Source organism: Monodelphis domestica, chromosome 3 (genome assembly GCF_027887165.1).
Source record: "Monodelphis domestica isolate mMonDom1 chromosome 3, mMonDom1.pri, whole genome shotgun sequence".
NCBI classification, from domain to species: domain Eukaryota; kingdom Metazoa; phylum Chordata; class Mammalia; order Didelphimorphia; family Didelphidae; genus Monodelphis; species Monodelphis domestica.
Window position 1 is genome coordinate 95000416 of NC_077229.1, and position 20952 is coordinate 95021367.

Below are 20952 nucleotides of genomic sequence, written 5' to 3' on the forward strand. Positions count from 1 at the left end.
TCTATAAAAGTAATACATATTTAATAAAAATGTTGGCATTAAAACTTCTTTAACTTGTTTTCAGGATTTTGAAAAAACTTTGAATATAAAGTTCCTACATTATTTGCAGGTTAAGAGAAAGTTATAATTTAAAAGGAAAAAATTCAAATAGGTGTTTCCTCTGAGTTACCCTTCAAAATGCTTAGGATCACACTATATTCGGGTTGTATTATATTAGGGCTAATATGGTAGGAAAATTATAGCCTCCATTTTACCCCACAAAAAATGTAAAACATCACAATGGTCTCATAGTAGGCCACAAATAGTTAATACCATTCTCTTCTTTCTGAAAGGAAAACAAACTTCAGATCTCTATAAAGAGGCAATCCCCCTGTTAGGTCCCTGAGATAAACATGGGACTCACTAGACTAATAGTCCTTCCCTAAGACTTCCTTTAGATGGAAAATTTATTTAGAGTTGCCTAGAGAAGACAATCTTTCCCATTGGTCCTACATCTTCCAAATACCTCAAGGTAATAGCAAAGAGTAGAGCCTAGGTTTTTGGTCCTCCATAACATATCTTCATCCTCACTGAAGTAGGAATAGGTCTCTAGTCAGTCAGTAAACATTTAATTAGGGCCTACTGTGTGTGCCAGGCATTGTGCTAAGCACTAGAGATATAAAAAGAGGCAAATGGTAGTCCCTTGCTCTCAAAGAGCTTATAATTTGAAGGGAGAAACAACATTCAAAGAAGTATGGATAGACAATCTCTATACAGGATAAAAAAGGAAACAACAGAGGAAAGGCACTAAAATTAAGAGAGGTTGTCAAAGGCCTCCATTAGAATGAAAGATTTTAGCTGGAACTGAAAGGAAGTAAAGAGATATATTCAAGCTTCTCAATGAAGCATCAAGGAGCAGATACATACTCTCCAGAGGGAGATGTAATCCATGTCCCCCCAAAAATTTCACTGTCCTGTAATTTTATGAAGTTGATATGGTTCCCCTGACAAGCTATCAATGTAGATAATATTATTTGTAATTTCAGGGTATGGCTAATACACAAAGTTCTGATATTAAAATCTCTTTAATTTTACCTTAATTTGAATTCTGTTTAAGAAGGAAAGGACATCCAAGATATAAACATTTTAAGTTAACTTAAAGCTTGCAGTGTAGTGTGAACAAGGGTAAGAGAGCATTCTTTTTTTTTTTAACCCTTACCTTCTGTCTTAGAACCAATATCTACAGCAAAAGAGTAATAAGGGCTAGGCAATGGGGGTTAAGTGACTTGCCTAGGGTCATGCAGCTAGGAAGTGTCTGAGATCAAATTTGAACCTAGGACCTCCCATCTCTAGCTCTCAATCCACTGAACTACCCAGCTGCCCCTATAAGAGCATTCATAAGAGTTATGATTGAAAGAGAGAGAAAGTTGAAAGGTACCTTAAAAGTTTAGGGAGTGGGAAAGGGACAGGAGGGTTAGTAGTAGTTTCTCAGTGTCAGAGAATGACAATTGTCTTTGTACGTTTTCATCTACAGTGTACCCTCATATGGTAGACGGGGTTAGGATAGATGAGTGTGCACAAAGACACTTGTGTGTGAAGGAGATTTAAGTGGAAAAGTCAATGCACAGAGACAGTCCCACTCTCTCGGTGTTGGAAGCCTGGGTCCAGTGGCACGAAAAATTGTTACACCTGGAGACTTCCTCAGCTGCATTGGATGGCCCTGTTGTCCTTTGTGCTCCAACACGCCCTGAGCACTCCACAGTGCTTTGCTGCGTCACCATCTCAGCCATTGAAACTTCTTGTTGGTTTCTTCTGCCTGTTCCGCCGAAGCAGTCTTCACATGCTGGGTGAGCAAAGCCCTGGTTCACCAGGGGTCGACGACCCGATGGCTACCCTCACAAGGTTTAGCCGGCCTGTTGAAGCCCGGGGTGTGGCCGCTGCCGCATGCTAGCAGCTACTGGGAGCCACAAGTGAGAGCTGGGTGTCAGGTGGGGGTCAGAGGCTGGAGAGCTGCCCTAGGAAGGCACGACAAGCCCTCCATACCAGAGATACTACTCCTCCCTGAACACCCCATACACATATACATACTACCATACAAATAACTATATACATTACACTTATGTACACTATAAAATTAATAAAAATAGAAACTTTAAAATTATGAAAGATGAAATAATACTTGATACTACAGTCAAGTTTTTGAGTGACTTGGTCAGACCTGTATTTCAGAAAATAATTTTGGCATCTGTAAGGAATAGTTTTGGGGAAAAGGCTTGAAGCAAGAACAATTAGATGACTATTACAATACCCTAACAAGGAGGTGATGAGGGTCTGAACTAGGGTAGTGACCATGTGAGAGAGGAATGCTAGAGATATTGTGTGGGAATAAATAGCAAGATGGGGCAAATGGCTATATATTTAGGATGAGGGAAAATAAAAAATCAAAGAGAATACAAAGGTTGCAAATCTGAATATCTGTAAGGGTAGTGGTGCTTTCAATAAGGCAAAAATAGGGAAGTTCAGAAGAGGGGTAGATTTGGGGAGAAAGATAATATAAATGATCTTGGCCTGCTAACCATCTCTCAACTTAGTACATTTTCACTGGCTGTCCCCCCTCTCAGCTTCCCTAAAGTCTCAGCCAAAGTCCCACTTTCTACAAGTTCTCTCTTGTTCTCAATCTTAGTGCCTTTCTTTTGAAATCATCTACAATTTATGTGTATATCTCAACTGTACACAGCTGTTTGTGTGTTGTCTTTCCCATTAGGTTGTGAGCTCAGTAAAATCAAGAGTTGTTTTTTGCTTTTCTCTGTATTTCTTGTGTTTAGCACAATTCCTGGCACATAGTGGACACTTAAATGCTTATTGACTTGACTGAGATGAAGAATGCACTTACTCATGCCTGTTCATTCTGTGGGACTCACTCTGTCTCATCCAAAACAAAAAAGGTGCAGTTGGTTATCTTGCTCCTGGAACATAGTGCTGGGATAGTGAAGTGAAACCAGGGACAAGATGGTCAGTGGAATTCTCCCAATAGCACCTGTACAGTTGCTGGTTAAGTTACAACTGCTAATGCTGATGGTCAAAGTGGGACTCAGAAGCAGGAGGGAAGAGGGTTTGGAGCTTACATAGCAAAAAGAAGGGCTAGAATGGGGAACTATTGGAGAACAATGGTAGTTGCCATTGTGTTAGAGATTGGCTACTACAGAGAGGTGGAATGAGATCTGTCTCACTATCCTCAGACTCCTTGGGGTTGGGCAAAGACCCACACTTTAAAGACCACTCATTTAGAGGATTGGGCCCTTAAATGAAGAGAGAAGGGTATCACAAAATATTGGGGTCTTTCAGAAGAGAAGATACTATCCAAGACAAAGAGTTAAACCAGAGAATTATATAAAAGTTTTTTTCAATCCAAGTATTCTCTAACAGTTTTGCAAGTGTTCAGCAAGCTGTGCTCTTAATGAGCTTGATTTATAATAAGTACAGAAATAGTTAAGGTAGGTAGAAGGCACATTATAGTTATAATTTTCTCTTGGGTTTATGGGGTGTTCAGGGAGGAGTAGTATCTCTGTATGGAGGGCTTGTCGTGCCTTCCTAGGGCAGCTCTCCAGCCTCTGACCCCCACCTGACACCCAGCTCTCACTTGTGGCTCCCAGTAGCTGCTAGCATGCGGCAGCGGCCACACCCCGGGCTTCAACAGGCCGGCTAAACCTTGTGAGGGTAGCCATCGGGTCGTCGACCCCTGGTGAACCAGGGCTTTGCTCACCCAGCATGTGAAGACTGCTTCGGCGGAACAGGCAGAAGAAACCAACAAGAAGTTTCAATGGCTGAGATGGTGACGCAGCAAAGCACTGTGGAGTGCTCAGGGCGTGTTGGAGCACAAAGGACAACAGGGCCATCCAATGCAGCTGAGGAAGTCTCCAGGTGTAACAATTTTTCGTGCCACTGGACCCAGGCTTCCAACACCGAGAGAGTGGGACTGTCTCTGTGCATTGACTTTTCCACTTAAATCTCCTTCACACACAAGTGTCTTTGTGCACACTCATCTATCATAGATGAAAACGTACAAAGACAATCGTCATCCTCAGTTACCGAGAGACTACTAACATGTTTATGTAATTTACAAATAACTAAATATACACCCATGGTGCAGGGTGTGCTCCAAAATTTTTACTGACACAATCAAAAAGTTTAGGAGATTATTACTTTGGACCATGAACCTAAGCAAACAGATTTAGCAGCAGACCTCATAAGGTAATAGCCAGGCCCTCTTTTCATTGGTGAGCAGGTCTGTTGACCCAGCACAAAGTCTATTGGTTGGATATGATTATTTTTAAAATGATACATTTATATGTGTGTTCTTGAACAGGTCAGGGCAGCCTAGGTATTCAGCACAATGCCCGAAGGGAAGAATTTGGGCTGGCTCAGAGAAAGGAGTAAGTAGATCTTCTCCTTTTATTTCTTATTGGAAAAATCATCACTTTTCTCCATGTATCATTTAGCCTGGCATAAAGTGAGTATTTCATGTGGTAAGCTCACTCATCACCTTTCTGAGGCTGTAGAGAGCAAGAAAAGCCCTGGAAGATAATTCATTTGACATTGAGCTTTTTGTGGAACATAGCTAATATTGTCCTATGGCAGGCAAAGCTACTCCCATCAATGTCTCAGTGAGGAAAATAAGGAAATTTCCTGGGCTTCCTCTAGATGAATTCACATTTCACTGATGATAAATGATTTGGGGATAATTTGATCACCTCAAGCTATTGTGGATCAAGGTGCTCCTTTATATTGACTTGGTTAGGGAGAATAGACTCAGTTGGAAAGGGGGGAAGAGGAACCCTTCAGCAGGCAGGCGAGTTGCTTGGGAAACAGCCCTAACTGGTAAGCTTGCCCTGGCAGTGCCTAAATTCTAACATCACTCTGGGATGGTTAAATGGGCCCTTTTTTTTTTTTTTCAATCAGCATGCTTGGGTAAAGGTGCATAATAAGGAAAGAGGGTGAAGTTTGAGTAGAGGAAGATGGTAACATGTCAGAACTCCAGAAATTGGAATTCCTGGGTTTTATTGTTGGCTCCAGCAGTGACTTGCTAAATATGAGGCATCTAGAACAGTGAACTAGGTCCCAGAAAAACTTTGCAACCAAAGGTCTTTGCTTCATAAGGCTCAGATAGTTCCTAGCTGTGTGACCCTGGACAGGTCACTCAAATCCCATTGCCAGGTCCTTGCCATTCTTCTGCCAGAGAAACAGTACATAGTAAAATGTCTAAGATGGATGGTAAAGCTTAAAAAAAAAAAAAGGATGGCTGTATTTAACTGCCCCTCTTTTAGAGCTTTTAAAGGGAGTCAAGATATCACCAGAGGAAAAGATACCTATTGAAGGAATATTAGAGGAATGGGAGAAAACACCAAAGTCAGCTTTTACTGGAGCACAGTGATGAATCCTACATATCAATTGGATGAGCCAGTGAGAGGCTTTACTCTCTCACCTTCCTTTATCTCTGAGAAATTTTTTATCTTGAGAAATACTCCATAAGCTACAGGAGTTTGTAAATGGAGAATTTCCAAGGATAGAAGAGGGGAAGAGGCATAAGGAAGGAAAAAAATGGAGTCTAACATCTAACACAGTTAAGAGAGAATCATTTTACTTGAATTTCAGTTTAACATGTATTCAAACTTTAGCGAAGGTAAGGGCTTAAAAAAACAAATTTTAATGGTCTATATAATATGTGTTGGAACCAGAGGGGTATAGAAGAGAGTCAGTTAGTCAGCTATTAAGCACTTACTGTGTGCCAAGGCACTCTGCTAAGCACTGGGAATGCAAAGAATGGCAAACATATTCCCTGCTTCCAGGAGCTCTCATTCTCCGGTCAGGAATACGGTAGATTGGAAAATGAGAGAGGTAATTTATGAGGCAAAGAGGGGCTGGGAAAGGTCTCTTTCAGAAGGTGGGGTTTGGGGTGTCTTGAAGGAAATCATGGAATCCAGAAGCCAGAGATGAGAAAGGAGAACATCACAGAGTTGGAAGATGAGTGATGATGTGTGGTGAGCACAGAGAGGAAGGCCAGTGTCACTGGATCATCTAGTAGCAAAGGAGAGGTGATTATAAGACAGAAAAGAAAAAAAGAGAACAGGTTGTGAAGGGTTTATAAAACCAAACAGAGGAACAGCTAGGTGATTCAGTGGATAAAGAACCAGGCTTAAATATGGGAGATCCTGGGTTCAAATCTCACTCTAGACACTTCCTAGGTATGTGACCCTGGGCAAGTGGAATTAACGTTGCCTAGCCCTTTACCGTCCTTCTGCCTTGGAATGGATAGTTAATATTAAATCTAAGACAGAAGGTAAGAGTTTTAAAAAAGAGTTTGACTTAGTAATAAGGAATTTATTGAGTAGGTGGGGATTGGGGGCTGAATGACATAGGTAGAACTATGCTTTAGGAACATAATTTTGTCAGTTGAGTAGGAGAATGGACTAGACTGGAGGGACTTCAGATGGGGAGACTAACCAGCAAGTTATTTCAGTAGTCCTGGTGTGAAGTGGTCAGGATCTACATTAACATGTGATGGCTGTGTGAGTGGAAATGAGAGGACATATTGGAGAGAAGTTAGAAGGTAGAAGTAATAGGACTTGAAAACTAGAAACAATATATGAGAGAGTAAGGAGTCAAGAAGACCACAAAGTTGTAAGCCTGGTTGACTGGGGGATGGTAGTACCTGACACAGAAATAGGAAAGTCTGGAAGAGAGGAAGATTAATGAGAAAAGACAATGAATTCTGTTTTGGACCTGTTGAGTTTAAGATGTCTCCAGGACCCCAAGTTCAAAATGGCTCATAGGCAGTCAGAGATGCAAGACTAGAAGCTAGGAGGGAGATTTTCTGTTGTTTAGTAGTTTCAGTCATGTCCAATTCTTCATGGCCTCATTTGGGGTTTTCCTGGCAAAGATACTAGAGTGGTTTGCCATTTCCTTCTCCAGCTCATTTGACAGATGAGGAAATTGAGGCAAACAGGATTAAATGACTTGCCCAGGGTTATCACAACAAGGAATTATCTGCAGTTTTCTGTTCAGTGGGCTAGAAAAATAATAGATCTTCATAAAAATGATTGTATCCATGGGAGCTGATAAGATCACCAAGCACCAAATGAGATAATATATAGTGAAGAGGGCCCAGGAGAGAGCCTTAGGGGACACCCACAGATAGATAGAAGGAATTTGGACAAGTAGGAGAAACAGGAGAGCACAGTGTCAAAACTTGGTGGAGTTCAGTATCCAAAAGGGAACAAAGAGACAACTGGAAGGGTGAATCCTTTCAAGGGGTGAGGGCAGAGCCATGATCATTGTAGCAGTTACTGTTTTAATATTTGCATTCCCAAGATATGAACTCAGGAAGCAGCAGGGGAGGTGCAATAGGGAAGAAAGCACTTTTCAGGAAAGGCAAAAAGTCGCGGGCAGCCATTTCAGGGATGGGGGAGACAGGTCGGAATTTGACCGCCCTCTGGTGGTTAGAGGTTATAATGCAACCTGTGGAAAGGCAGGGTCAGCTGATGAGGGAGGCACTGAGAGAGAACACAGTTCAGTGGGACACCCGGGCACCTAATGTTAAGTTCTGAGTCGTCTCCAACCCCCTTGACTGGAATTTAACTGAAATGCCAGCTATTTCTCTGTATATTTAAAAGACACAGTTTCAACTTAGCTAGACCATAGGGTCACTCTAGGTTCTGTGGAAGGAAATAGAATAATCATATGCTCAATTTGCCTCTAAGTAGCCTGCTGTTAAGCTTTAGAAAGATAAAGCATATGTGTGTGAGGAGAAATTTATATCCAGTGACCCAGAACAAATTGAGGGGACTTGAAGTAAATTAGGAGGCAGCATAGGCTTTTGAATCTGAAACCAGATTCAACATTTGCTCCCAGACTAGTGAAGAATATTTTCCAGTGTTTAATTTAACTTATTTTGGGAAGGGGTATTAACCAGATATATACTTTTTAAGAAACCCTTTGCCTTCTGTCTTTCAATACTAAGTATCTGTTCAAAGCAAAAGACCAGTAAAGACTAGGCAATGGGGATTGAGTAATTTGCCCAGGATCATCACATAGCTAGAAAGTGTTTGAGGTCAAATTTGAACCTAGAACCTCTTTAGGCCTGGCCTTCTATCCACTGAGCTACTGTTGAAAAATATAAGATTTATGAACTTTAGATATTAAAAATGTAAAAATATATAAAATAGACATCACTGTATAATTAAATAGAATGTGAAATGCCAGGGACAGAGACCATGGTTTCTGTTGAGAAGCTAAAAGTTCTGATAAGAATTGGCCTAACCAGATAACCAGATCTTTCAGACAACCCTATATTTGGCTAATAATCTCTGAACCCTATATCTGGCATAGATATCGGCTCTAATAAACTCTGAACTCCAACTTTCCTCTTTGAAGATTTGGCAAATAAGATCTGGGTCAGATCTTGGCCAAATTCTACTGACTATCCAACTGGTCCTATACACAAGGAAGTGCTTTGTAACATTGGATCAGGCCTTGCTTCTTTAGCAGGGTCTCTAAACTTATTGCTAAATTTCTCACCATGCACTATCTATCTTAAATAAATGTTCTGATTTGGGTGAGATGGACAATTAGGTGGCTCAATGGATTGAGAGCCAAGCCTAGAGACAGGGAGTCCTGGGTTCAAATCTGGTATCAGATATTTCCTAATTGTGTGACCCTGGGCAAATTATTTAATCCCCATTGCCTAGCCTTTACCATGTTAGAATCAATTAATATTGATTCTAAGATGGAAGGTAAGGGTTTAAAAAATAAATGTTCTGATTTACTATGGTACTTTAAGTGTAGGGATATGATTTTTAACAGGAATATGAATTTGTATAATTATAGTCAATGCCCCCTAACTGCTCTCCTGGCAAATATTTTTTAATCAGGTGCACATAGGGGTATATATTAAGAGCAATAATAACTCACAATTCTATAGTACTTTAAGTTTTACAAAGTGCTTTCCTTACAGTAACTTGTGAGATTATTGGGTAGGTAACAAAAGTATTGTTATTTTCATTTTGTGGATGAGAAAACTGAGAATGTAAATCACTTAGCTGTGGCCACACAGGTCAACTAGGTGGCACAATAGATAGAGCATTGGGTTTGGTATCAGGAAGACTCATCTTCTTAAGTTCAGATCTATTCTCAGACACCAGCTATATGATCCTGGACAAATCATTTATCCTTGTTTGCCTCAGTTTCTTCATCTGTAAAATGAGCTGGAGAAAGATATGGCAAACCACTTGAGTATCTTAGTCAAGAAAATCCCAAATGGGGTCATAAAGAGGTGGAAATGGCTGAAATGACTCAACAAAAACAGCAACAACAAATGGCCACACATTAAGTGTTAGAGATAATACATGTTCTTTTCATTATATCACACTGCCTTTAAGTAGTTTTTTTATTCAAAGATATTTTATTTTCCCAATTACATATAATAATAATTTTCAACATATTTTTCAAAATTATAAGATCCAAACTCTCTCCCTCTCTTCCTATCCCCCCTCTCTACTAAGAGATGGTAAGCAAGTTGATCTTGGACCATGCATGTATTATCATGAAAAAATGCACTTCCATGTTGTAAGAACACACTTGTAAAAAATCAAAACCCCCAAATAAAAACATAGATACACCGATGTGAAAGAGAGTATGTTTTGATCTGTATCCATCCAACTCCCAACAGTTCTTTCTCTGGAGGTGGATAGTATTCCCCATCATAAATCCTTCAGAATTGTCCCAGATCATTTTGCTGAGAGTAGCTAAGTTTTCACAGTTGATTATCATACAATATTGCCATCATTGTGTACAATGTTGTCCTAATTCTGCTTGTTTTTCTTTGCATCAGTTCATATAGATCTTTCCAGCTTTTTCTGAAATCATGCTGCTCATCTCTCATAGAACAATAGTATGCCATCATCAACATATACCACAGTTTGTTCAGCCATTCTCCAATTAACGGGCATCTTCTCAATTTCCAATTCTTTGTTACCACAAAAAGAACTGTTATAAATATTTTTGTATAAGTAGGTCCTTTCCCCTTTTTTTATGATCTCTTTGGGATACAGATCCAGTTGTGGTATTATACAATCAAAGGGCATCCATCCTCAATTTTATGGCCCTTTGGTCATTGTTCCAAATTGTCTTCCAGAATGGTTGGATCAGTTCATAACTCCACCAGCAATGCATTAGTGTTCCAATTTTGCCCCCATCCCCTCCAACATTTATTACTTTCAAAAGGAGTTCTTTAATTTAAATTTTCAATGACCAGATATCCAACTTTTCTTCCTTCCTTTCTACCCTAATTAAGAAAAAAAAAAGAGAAAGAAAATCTCCCTTACAAATATATGTAGTCAAGGAAAACAAACTTCTGCATTTGCTTTGTTTAAAAACAATCAAACCCAAATAGGGTAGCATATTTCATCATGAGTCCTCTGGAACTGAGATCGGTCTATATGTTGTTCTGAGTTCCTAAGTTTTTCAGAATTGTTTGTAAATATTGTTGTCATTATATAAATGTTCCTCTTTATTCTGCTGAATTGGCTCAGTATCAGTTTATATAAGTCTTCCTAGGTTTTTTCTGAAACCATCCTCTTCCTTATTTTTTATGGTACAATTGGATTTCATCACATAATTTGTTCAGCCATTCCTCAATTGATGGGCATTTTCTCAGCTTCTAATTCTTTGCCCCTGTAAAAACAGTTATAAATATTTTTGTGCATCCTTAGTAAGAGTTTGTTTTACTTATGACATCTCTTCCTTAATTTATTGTCTCTCTTATTTTCCTTTCTTTCTCCCTTCTCTTTTATTTTCCTCTTGAATAAAATGTATGTACATATATATATATATATATATATATATATATATTCAGATGAGAATGAGGTTCAGTTGCTACCTGTACCCCAACACCTTCCTCCTTTGTTTTTTTATAGCCTTCTACTTATATGTCTTGATTATGAGAGATAATTTTCCTTAACTTTCCTCTCATAGTTTATTCCTCTTCCCCTTTCTTTTCATTCTTCTTTTAAGATCATCAGGATATTGCAGAATCACTTATAGGCCTTTTATCTAATTGAACTCCCTCTATTTCACTCCTGATGATGATAGGGTTCAGAGGAGACACATATATCATCTCCCCATATTAGATTTTTAAGCAGTTTATACTTGTTTAGTCCTTTATGAGTCTTCAGTCCTGTTTACCTTTTTGTGTTTCTCTTGACTCTTGGGTTTGCAAAATCTCAATGGAGTCTGGTCTTTTCATCTACACTGTTTGAAAGTCCTCTATTTCACTAAAATTCTACTCCCTGCACCCCCCCCCCCCCATTGGATTATACACAATTTTGCTAGGTAAGTTATTCTTGATTGTCTTTATCCATTGCCTTCTGGAATATTTTTTTCCAAGCTCTCCTTTATGAAAACTGCAAAATCTGTGTGATTCTTATTGTTGACTATTCCGTATTTGAATTTTGTAACCCAGGTTTCTCTGGGCTTGCCTAGTTGAAACATTAAGACACTGGAGGGGTCTTTTGAGCATTCCTAGTTTGCCTAATTTGGAGCCTGTTGTAACCCCTGCCTGATTGTAACTCTTTTGATTGCCTATGTCTTTAAAAGCATTTTCTTTTTGAAGGGAAGGACAGCTATATGGCTCAGTGGATAGGCCACCAAGTGTTGAATTGAAAAGATCTGGGTTCAAATATGGCCTCTGCCATTTCCTAACTGTATGACCCTGGTCAAGTCACTTAACCAACTGACACTCTCCTTTCTTAGACCCAATAATTGTATCAATTCTAAGACAGAAGGTAAGAGTTTTTTTTTAAAAGGCATTTTTGAGGGACTCTTATCTGCTACACTCAACCCATAAGAGGGGAAGGACTTGCCTAATCCTGCTCCTAGAAATGAGCCTGGGGTTGTTTGTTTCTGTTCTGTTGTTTGTCCTCCTTAGTTTCAGGTGCTAGAAGTGATACTCACAGACCAGGAATTGGAACCAGGAAATTGCAAACTTGCAGCCAGGATTATAGACTGCATGGAACCCCAGGGCAGCCTGGAGAAGCCAGGGGACATAGGAATCGAGTCCCTGTGGGGTTTGGACTTGGGCCTAGGACTGAGCTCTATGGGAACCAAAGTAAGCTATAAACCTTGCCAGGAACTGCCGTGAAGGCAGGGAACATAATTAGCCTCTCTGGGTGAGGGAAGTAAGTTTGTTTATTGGTGATTGTACCTTCTGAAGTATAAAAGCTGATCGGAGTATTAGTAACCAAATGGATCTAGGGTGCTGGTGACCAACTCTGGTAGCCTTCAGGAATACCACCATGTCTGAGCTGGAGCTGATGATAATTTAGGCCCCTAGTCCCTTAAAGGAGTAGAGATCTGATCCCCTCATTCTACTTCCACTCCCCCACTATTAGAGGACTGGCAATTATTGTTACACTTTCTTTCCTATTGCTTGCAGTTTTTTTCTTTGACCTGGAAACTCTGGATTTTGACTATTAAGTTTCTAGAAGTTTTCATTTGGTAATTTCTTTTCAGGAAGTAACTGGTAGGTTCTTTTCATTTCTACTCTGCCTTCTTAGAGTTCAAACCTGGGAAGTTTTAAGATTTCTTGAAATATGATGTTCAAGATCTTTTTTTGTGTGTGTGTGATAACTCAGGTAGTCCAATGATTCTTAAATTCCTTCTCCTCTAACAATATTCTAGGTCAGTTGTTTTTGCTATGAGATAGATTTTCTTTTTTTTTACTTTTTAAATATTTCTTATTGTCTTATGGAGTCATTAGCTTCTATCTTGTTCCATTCAATCAAGGAGTTTATTGCTTGACAAAGTTTTTTTTAAAACCCTTATCCCTGGTCATAGAATTAATACTATGGAGTTAAGTGACTTGTCCAGGGTCAGACAGCTAGGAAGTTTTGTACCTCTTATGCCAAGCTATTAATTGTCATTCCAATTCTTTCTTCCATAGCTCTCATTTCTTTTCCATTTTTTTCTTAACATTTTCATTTTATTGATAAAACCTTTTAAACTATTTTTTTTAAACTCTTGATTCAACTCCTCTAGAAATTCTAGTTGAATTTGTAGGATTCCCAGCCTCAGCCATCCCTAAGATTCTGAAATAATACAACACTCCATACCCCAAGAAAGCCACAGAAGCAGGACTGCCCAGAGTGTTTTTCTTTGAGACTTGGCTTGTAAATGTTTTAGTCATTTTTGTTCTTCTGGGCTTTTGTCTCGAGCAACCTTGGCACCATAATAGCTCTTTGTGAGGCATTCTTTTTATGTTTATTCATTCTTTCAGCTTACTTCCTGACTTTGGGCCTGATATAAGGGCCAGACTCTGTGCACTTCTGGAAGAAGTATCTGGTCTGGTCTTGCTGTTGCCTTCTTAGTGTATTAAATACTGTGTTTTCCCAGGATCTTAGGGATAGCTAAGGCTGGGGACCTACAAGCATACAGTGTTCCCAAAGTGATCCAGTCCAGGTCCAAGTCTGATTGTTGTCTGCTGGTCTGAGCTCTACAGGTTTCTGACCTTGGTTTGGCTCCCATTTGGAGTTTTAGTGGCCTGCTGCTGGATTCAGGCACTCTCAGCCATCTATAAAGCTCTTCTAGTTCAGGGTGATAAAACTATAGGCTTCTCTTTGATATGGGATACCTGCCCTGGTTATGACTCTGCTGGTTTAGATGAAGCTGGAACTGAGTCCCTGCTCAGTTCTTCTAGTCCAAGCCATAAGTTGCTGCTTGCTTGGTACATAGCCTAGGCCCTGCCACAGCCTCTTACCCTGGAATGCTACCTCTAAGTGTAGGTCCTATCGCAGTCTATCTATGGCCTCAGTCTCATTAGTGAATGACAGGAGTGCCAAGTGGCTACCTGGCACCTGTTCCTGCACCCTATACAAATGTGGGCCCCTCTATGCCAATTCTGTGGTCTCTAACTGGCCATGGTCCACAACACATTGTGCTCTGGGCCAGATTCTGCCCCCAAAGTATGCAGACTTTTCTATCTCCCTAAGCCCACCTGGCATAAAAAAAAATTAAAAAAAGATCTATCTATCTATATGTATGTGTGTGTTTTTAAATTTCCTGATCAAGATTCCATTCTGGTACATTTTCTAGATCCATTTAGAGAAGTTGCAGGGAGAGAAGGGAGTAAGTACTCACTGTACTTCTTCCTGCTATTCTGTCATATGATTCCATACAACTTTAAGTAACTTGTCCAAGTCATCCAGGTTGTAAGTAACAAAACTGGGATTCAAAACCAGCTTCTTTGGCTTCTCAAGCCAAAATGCTCAAGCATTGCACCAGGTCACCTCTTTAACATTTGTTACTTTTCCTTTTCCTCTCTGCTCCTTTATATTCACTGCTGCTTGTCCCAGGCCTAATTTTGGTTGAGAAAAGGGCATGGGCACCTGGCTATAGCAACTTGGAAGGTTTGTTTGTCTGAATAACCATTCTTCCAGTACTCATTGTAATATCTGGCTTCAAGCTGCTGTTCACACGTGATCTTTTTATGTGTCCTCTTTTCCCAGGCATCTCCTGTGAAGAGTATGTTGGTTCCCTCCTTGCCTAGCAAAAAACCTCACCCTGATGAAGAACAACGGAGCTCAGAGGCTCCATTGACTCTGAAAAGCACTTCTTCCCACAGTAAACTGCAGCCCAGGTAGGTGATAGAACAAAAATCCATTCCCATCGTGCCAGACTCCTGGGGGAGTCTTTCCCTTTGAGGCCACCTGTCTAGGCTGTGGGATTGCTTCCTGAAGGGGGCTGTTGTTTAATATTCAGGTGGAAACAGACTTCCCAGGCTGTCTCTTCTATGCACACAATTATGGATATCCCCATTTTGCTTTTGGAGGACAGTGGTAATGTAGTGCAGTAGAGTGAAGACTTTATTGGAATAAGAGGATATGAGCTCAAATTCTGGCTCTTCCACCTGTTTAACCTTTGATGTCTCAGGAAAGTAATTTAATTTTCCTCTTCTTGGTTTCCTTTTCTATACCAGGAGAGAATTGGATTAGATATTTCCTAAAACCCTAAAAGCCTTAATCTATGAATATTAAGTAAATGAAGCCTTCTCACACAAGATCAACCATCTTTTAAATTCCTTTTAAATTTGTTGTAGGTCTGCATTTATCACTTAATCATCAGTTGCTTTATTTCATTATTCTGTCTTTGAATGTGTAATGCTTATAAAATGATAGGATTTTAGAACTAGAAAAGATCTCAGAGATCATCTAGTTCAGGCATCTTGTCCTACAGAGGAGGAACTTCAGGCCTGCAAAGGGAAAGTGACTTACTTTCTTAAGGTCATAGCCATAGTAAGTGGCAGAGGGTAGATTCTCTCCATAACTAAACGGTAGGCTGCAGTAGTAATGGATGACATCCTGAAAGCAGTTGAATTTGAACTGATCCTTGAAGGAGGGGGGTAAGATTTAGAGAAATAGAAAGAAGACTGTTCAAGGTGGAGAGAAGAAAGAATGACATGAACAGAGGCAGGGAGATTGGAACAGGTATGACCTGTTCATGCAAGACTAAAACCAGCCTGCTTAGAAGAGAAGGTATTTATGAGACCTTTGTTAATCAACTGTTTTTAGGGAATAGTGTGTTATAGATAACTAAATTTTGCAGATAACTAAAATTTATCTCCTTAAGCATTAAAAAAACAAATTTAATTTAAGGTGTTTGCATGCAGATCTTTCTAAAATCATATATCTCCCTGACTTAGTAAATTATGTAAAATCTTTCACTTAGGTTCACAAAATCAGCTAAGTAAATTCAGGACTACAGAGGTCCAACTAGACAGTAGTTCATATAAAAAGGAAATGGTAGGGGCAGTTAGGTAGCAGGTCTAGAGTTGGTAGGACCTTAGGTTCTAATCTGACCTCAAATATTTCCTAGCTATGTGTCCTAGCCCTTCCTGCTCCTTTGTCTTAGAAGGTAAAGGTTAAAAAAGAAAGAAAGAAATAGTAAGACTTCAGTTGACTTGTTGACTTAGAAAACAAAAGATGTGATTTTTGGCTTCATTAACAAAAACATTGTATCTAGAATAAAGGAAATCATATTCATTGCCCCCCTGCTTTGATCAAAATACATCCGTAGTATGTTCTTGGTACTAGCTACTAGGAGGGACATTGACAACTAGAGCAAGAGTGAGAATACTGGAAATTGTGCCATATAAAAAATGATGGAAGACAATGGAGATATTTTAGCCAAGAGAAGAGAAAACTTGAGTGGGACATTATTACTTTCTTCAGGACCATTATATGTATAACTAAGGTCCTAAATAGGATAGGATCTAGACTTGATTTCACTTAGAGGTAGAACTCTAGATTGAGGAAATTCCTTTTACCAGTCCAGGTCGGTGTCTTCTCTTTAACTTAGGGTCTTAGAAGGATATCTAATGCTCTAAGATATTAAGTGACTTGCCCATTCATAATCAGATGTATCAGAAGTAGGACTTTCTGAACTTAGGTCTTCTTGGTCTGAAGACTAACTTTCTAAAAATTTAGTAATAATTAAAAAAAAAAACCCTAACAGCCAGGGACATCCAGGTATATCAGTGGTTTGAGAACCAGGTGTAGAGAGGGAGGTATTAAGTTCGGATCTGGCCTCAGACACTTTCCTAGCTGTGTGACTCTAGGCAAGTCATTTAACTCCCATCGCCTAGCTCTTACTGCTCTTCTACTTTGGAACCAATACACAGTAGTGATTCTGAGATGGAAGGTAAGGGTTAAAAAAACAAAAACAACTAGCAGCTAACATTGGTATAATACTCTGAAGTTTACAAAGTATAAAGGTTCATTATTTAATTTGAGCCTCATAAGAATCCTGCAAATTAGGAACTACATATATCATGATTGTCATTTGCAGATGAAGAAACTGTATCTCAGGGAAATTATGTGACTTGCCCATGGTCACACAGCTACTAAGTGTTATTGGCAGAATTTGAACTCAGATCTATCTGCCATCAGAACCAACACTTTATCCTTTAAACTATGTTACCTCTCAGAAAAGGAAATATATTTATTCTATTTGACTCCAAAAGCTCAGAGGTAGGAGCCTTCAGAGAAAGTTACAAAGAAAAAAAATTTTGGCAGGAAAAAAAAAATTAAATAATCAGAGCTATCCAAAAGTAGAATAGACTTACTCAGAATGAAGTAAATTCTCCATCACTGGAAGTTTGTTTGTTTTATTTTTTTTTAAAGCCCTTATCTTCTGTCTTAGTATCAATGCAAAGACTGAAAGTTCTAGTGAGGAATATTACTCACAAAAGAGTTGACTTCTTAGGTTTCTTCTTCAAAGTCTGTAATACTGTGACTTTTAAATATGTGAGTATTCTGTACATAATTCAACTTTTTTTTTATTACTCTGAATCCCTGATGTGACCATCATTTATTTTATTATCTTATAATACTTCCATGGACTCCCCAAAGAATTCTTAAGAGTTATAGGGTGAGTTGTTCCTGCATTAAATGGCTGCAGATCCTGTGCTTTTCTAATTAGTATAGCTCTCCTCTGCTGCCATGCTGTCAGTTTCTTGGTCCTCACTTCTTGCTCTGATCAGTGTACTGTGTCATCACGTCAGGCTCCTGCAGAGATAAGCCACCTCTTCACTGATAACTTGTTTTTGAGGAGATTCCATTTGAAATCATAGTTACTTCTATGAAACAGAACAGTACTTAATGAGTGGCTTGGGTGATAAAAGAAGTCAATGTCTGGTTTGCCTGAAGACTTTCAAAAAAATTTTTTTTACCAGAGAATGAATTGAGGTGAAGCTACACAGCTGAGTCTCTCTAACCTTTTGTTTTTCTTTTTTTCCTATAAGGGATGAGATGGTAGAAGGCATCTGTGACCCTCCTCAAGAAGACGCAACAGCTATCATCTGTGGCCTGACTGTTGAGCTTTCTAATCTTAAGTAAGGACATGCTTCTGCATCAGGGAAGGGGACAGAAGCATTATCTGTAAAAAATGGGAATGTGAAAAGTCAGGAGGCTAAGTGGTGAGGGGGCAAGTTCAGAATTAAGAAATGCTTCTGTCAGGGACTACACGTAGCAAGATGTGAACCAACAACAATAAGACAAAGAAAACAAATTCCAAAATAAATCCACCAGTAGACAACCAAACCTGTGCCTTAACTACCCAGGGGGTTTGGTAGTAGCTCTCTGGTGGAACTCCTGAAGTTTCCCATGAACCTAATGATGATGATGGTGATGATGCTGATGACAGTGACTCTCATTCATAGAATGCTAAGTATTTTCCTCGAAGTAGCCCTGGTAGAGAGGAAGAGCAGGTCTTTTTTTTTTAATCTCCATTTAACATGTAAGACAACTAGTACTCACAGAGGTATGAGACTTGCCTGGGCACATCACCATCAAAGATATGGTCCAAAACTTGAAACTGGCTTTTCTAATTCTAAGCTTAGAGTTCTTTCCATTAACACAATAATAGCTGTTTAAATGTCTATAGCACTTTAATTTTGCAGACTAATTTCCTCCCATCCACCCCAGAAGGTAAATAATATAAAGAAAACACAAATTATGTCAGTTTTACACATAAGAAAACTAAGTCTAGGAAAAGTTAAGCAACTTTCCCAGAGTTATTTAGCAAGGAGGCACTTAGGTGGTACAGTAGATAGAGTGCCTGGCCGGAAGTCAGGAAGACTCATCTTCTTGAGATCAAATCTAGCCTCAGATATTTAGTAACTTTGTACCCTGGGCAAGTTGTAACTCCAAATGGACTCACAAAAAGTTGGAAACAACAATTCCTCTAGATTTTAGAGTTGGGATTTGAATACAATCCTCCTAACTCTCAGTTCAGTGCTTAGATTAATACACACACTGTGAAGAAAATGCTTTGCTTAGAGATTAGGACCCTTTCTTCATGAATACCCTTTCTTCTGTTATATGGTCCAATGACTTCCTCTTGATTACTTAGGTCCAGGTTGTAAACAGATCACCTTGGCCTCATCACTCTTCTCCTATCTTACATTGTATTGCTTTTCATATCATCAGTGATTACAAAAATTTAGAAGAATCACAATTTTAGGATTGGTTTTTGTTGTTGTTGGGAGTTTTTTATACTTGAAAAGGTTTATATTGTTCTGGCTTACTAATAAAAATAGCTAGCATTTATGTAACCCATTTAGGTTTGCGGAATGTTTCACATATTTTATTTGATCCTCACAGCAACCCTGTGAGATAGAAGATGTTATTCTCATTTTACAGGTGACAAAACTGAGACTGAAAGGTTTGGTGACTTTGCATAGAGTCACATAGCTTAGGAAATATCCCAAATAGGATTTGAACTCAGTTCTTCCTAACTCCAAATTCATCTCAGTCTACTGCATCACCGAGCTGCCTATAGAGAAGACAATGTAGATGATAACTCACATTGTTTCTCCCATTCTTCTTAGCCGACTGATCATGAGCACCCACAGGGACCTGGAATCCTTCAGACGCCTAAAGCATCGAAAGGGAAAAACAACAGGGAAACAGCCCCCCTACCACTTTTCCTATCCCCTGAAGGGAGCGACCCAGTGCCCCCCTGCTGTGAAAAAATGGAAAGACAAGTGAGGCTACAAAAGACAAATCTCCAAGCCACTTCAAGGTTTATGAGTTTTACTTTCCTTCCAGGTATTAGAAGGTCTTTCCAAGTGGAGTTTAAATTAGATCATCTGAAGCAACTATTACCCCCCTTCCCCCACTGACACAGATGTTTAAAAGGCCTCTTAACAGCTTTTGGTGAAAAATAGTGGAGCCCAAGTATAGTTTTCTGGGATCATTCCTAATGATTATTTTTCTTTCCAAGAACTAGGTTATAAAAATGGCCTTTAGGAGCATCGGAATATCTCTGGATCCATCTCTTCAGTTACTAAGAGTGGGGCCTTATTAATACTGCCTTGAGAAACTAAAAGTGATTGTTGCTATCCAAGATGAAAACAAACTAAAATTGTAAAGAGATGAGAGATTCTTGGCCTCATCCAGGAGGTCTTCTCTGTAGCTTTTCTTATTTAAAGAGGAAGTTTTGGTTGTAATTTGTGGCTTGAGCCAAATAGCACTGTTAGTTTCTGGAGTGAAAGCCCAGGCCATTCAAGTCCAAGTGATATCTCTTAATAGGAAGGCTTGTTCTACTTTTCTGCAGATGGAGAGAGTCCCAGTGGACCTGGGAATAAGCCCAAGGGGCCAGTGGGAATACAAGATGTTTATCTTGATTTGTAAATTTCAGGTCATTTGGTTAAGGTTATTGAAGGTTCAGTATTTGTGTCTTTCCTGGAAGAGGAAAAGAAAGTCTTTGTTTGCTAGATCTTTGCCTATCCTATGATTTCCATATAGTTCTCCCTTAAAACAACATTAATAAAGGAGAATCTTTAGAAAGCCCTGGTAAACTGTGGTTTATAATTCAAACCTTTCTGTTAGCAAATGATGCATCATCTTCACTTAAATAATGTTATCTGTGATGATCTCTGTTTTTCTCATCTTACTGGGCAAGACATTTAATTCATTTCTTATATGAACTACCCACATTCCCAGGAAATGAAGAAAAGAATGGAAAACTGATGGGGCACAAAGAAGGATTTGAGAATTTCCAGATATCATCCAGCAAGTCACTTCAATTCAGTATGCATTAATTAAATATCTACTATGTATAAAGCACTGTGCTCAGCTCCTGGGGATACAAGGAGATATCCCAAGTATATAGAGGGCAAAGCATGATCACAAAGAGCCAGCCTGTCTTCATCCTGAGTAAGTTCTCAGACTAGACTAACCTGATGGCCTTTTCTGACAGAATTATTAGGGTGGCAGAATCATGTGAAAGCTATTTGACAGTGTCCTTCATGAACTTCTTGTGGGCAACATGGAATGGTATGTGGTAGAATGGTACAGCTAGGCAGATATGGAACCTGTTGAACGGTCAAACTCTAAAAAAAAAAACTCTAAAAAACTCTAAAAA

At 39.2% G+C, this 20952-nt stretch overlaps 1 protein-coding gene across 7 annotated transcripts in view; it reads left to right on the plus strand.

Moving 5' to 3' along the window:
• BRME1 (break repair meiotic recombinase recruitment factor 1) overlaps positions 1 to 20375 on the plus strand; it is a 47002-nt gene extending 26627 nt beyond the window's left edge. For all 7 annotated transcript variants that reach the window (XM_007489074.3, XM_007489077.3, XM_007489078.3 and 4 more), the window contains 3 exons: positions 14535 to 14665; positions 17828 to 17917; positions 19415 to 20375. In XM_007489074.3, the coding sequence (XP_007489136.1) occupies positions 14535 to 14665; positions 17828 to 17917; positions 19415 to 19574 (381 nt within the window). In that variant the 3' untranslated portion in view covers positions 19575 to 20375. The remainder of the gene's footprint in view (positions 1 to 14534; positions 14666 to 17827; positions 17918 to 19414) is intronic.
• Positions 20376 to 20952: the final 577 nt, after the last annotated feature.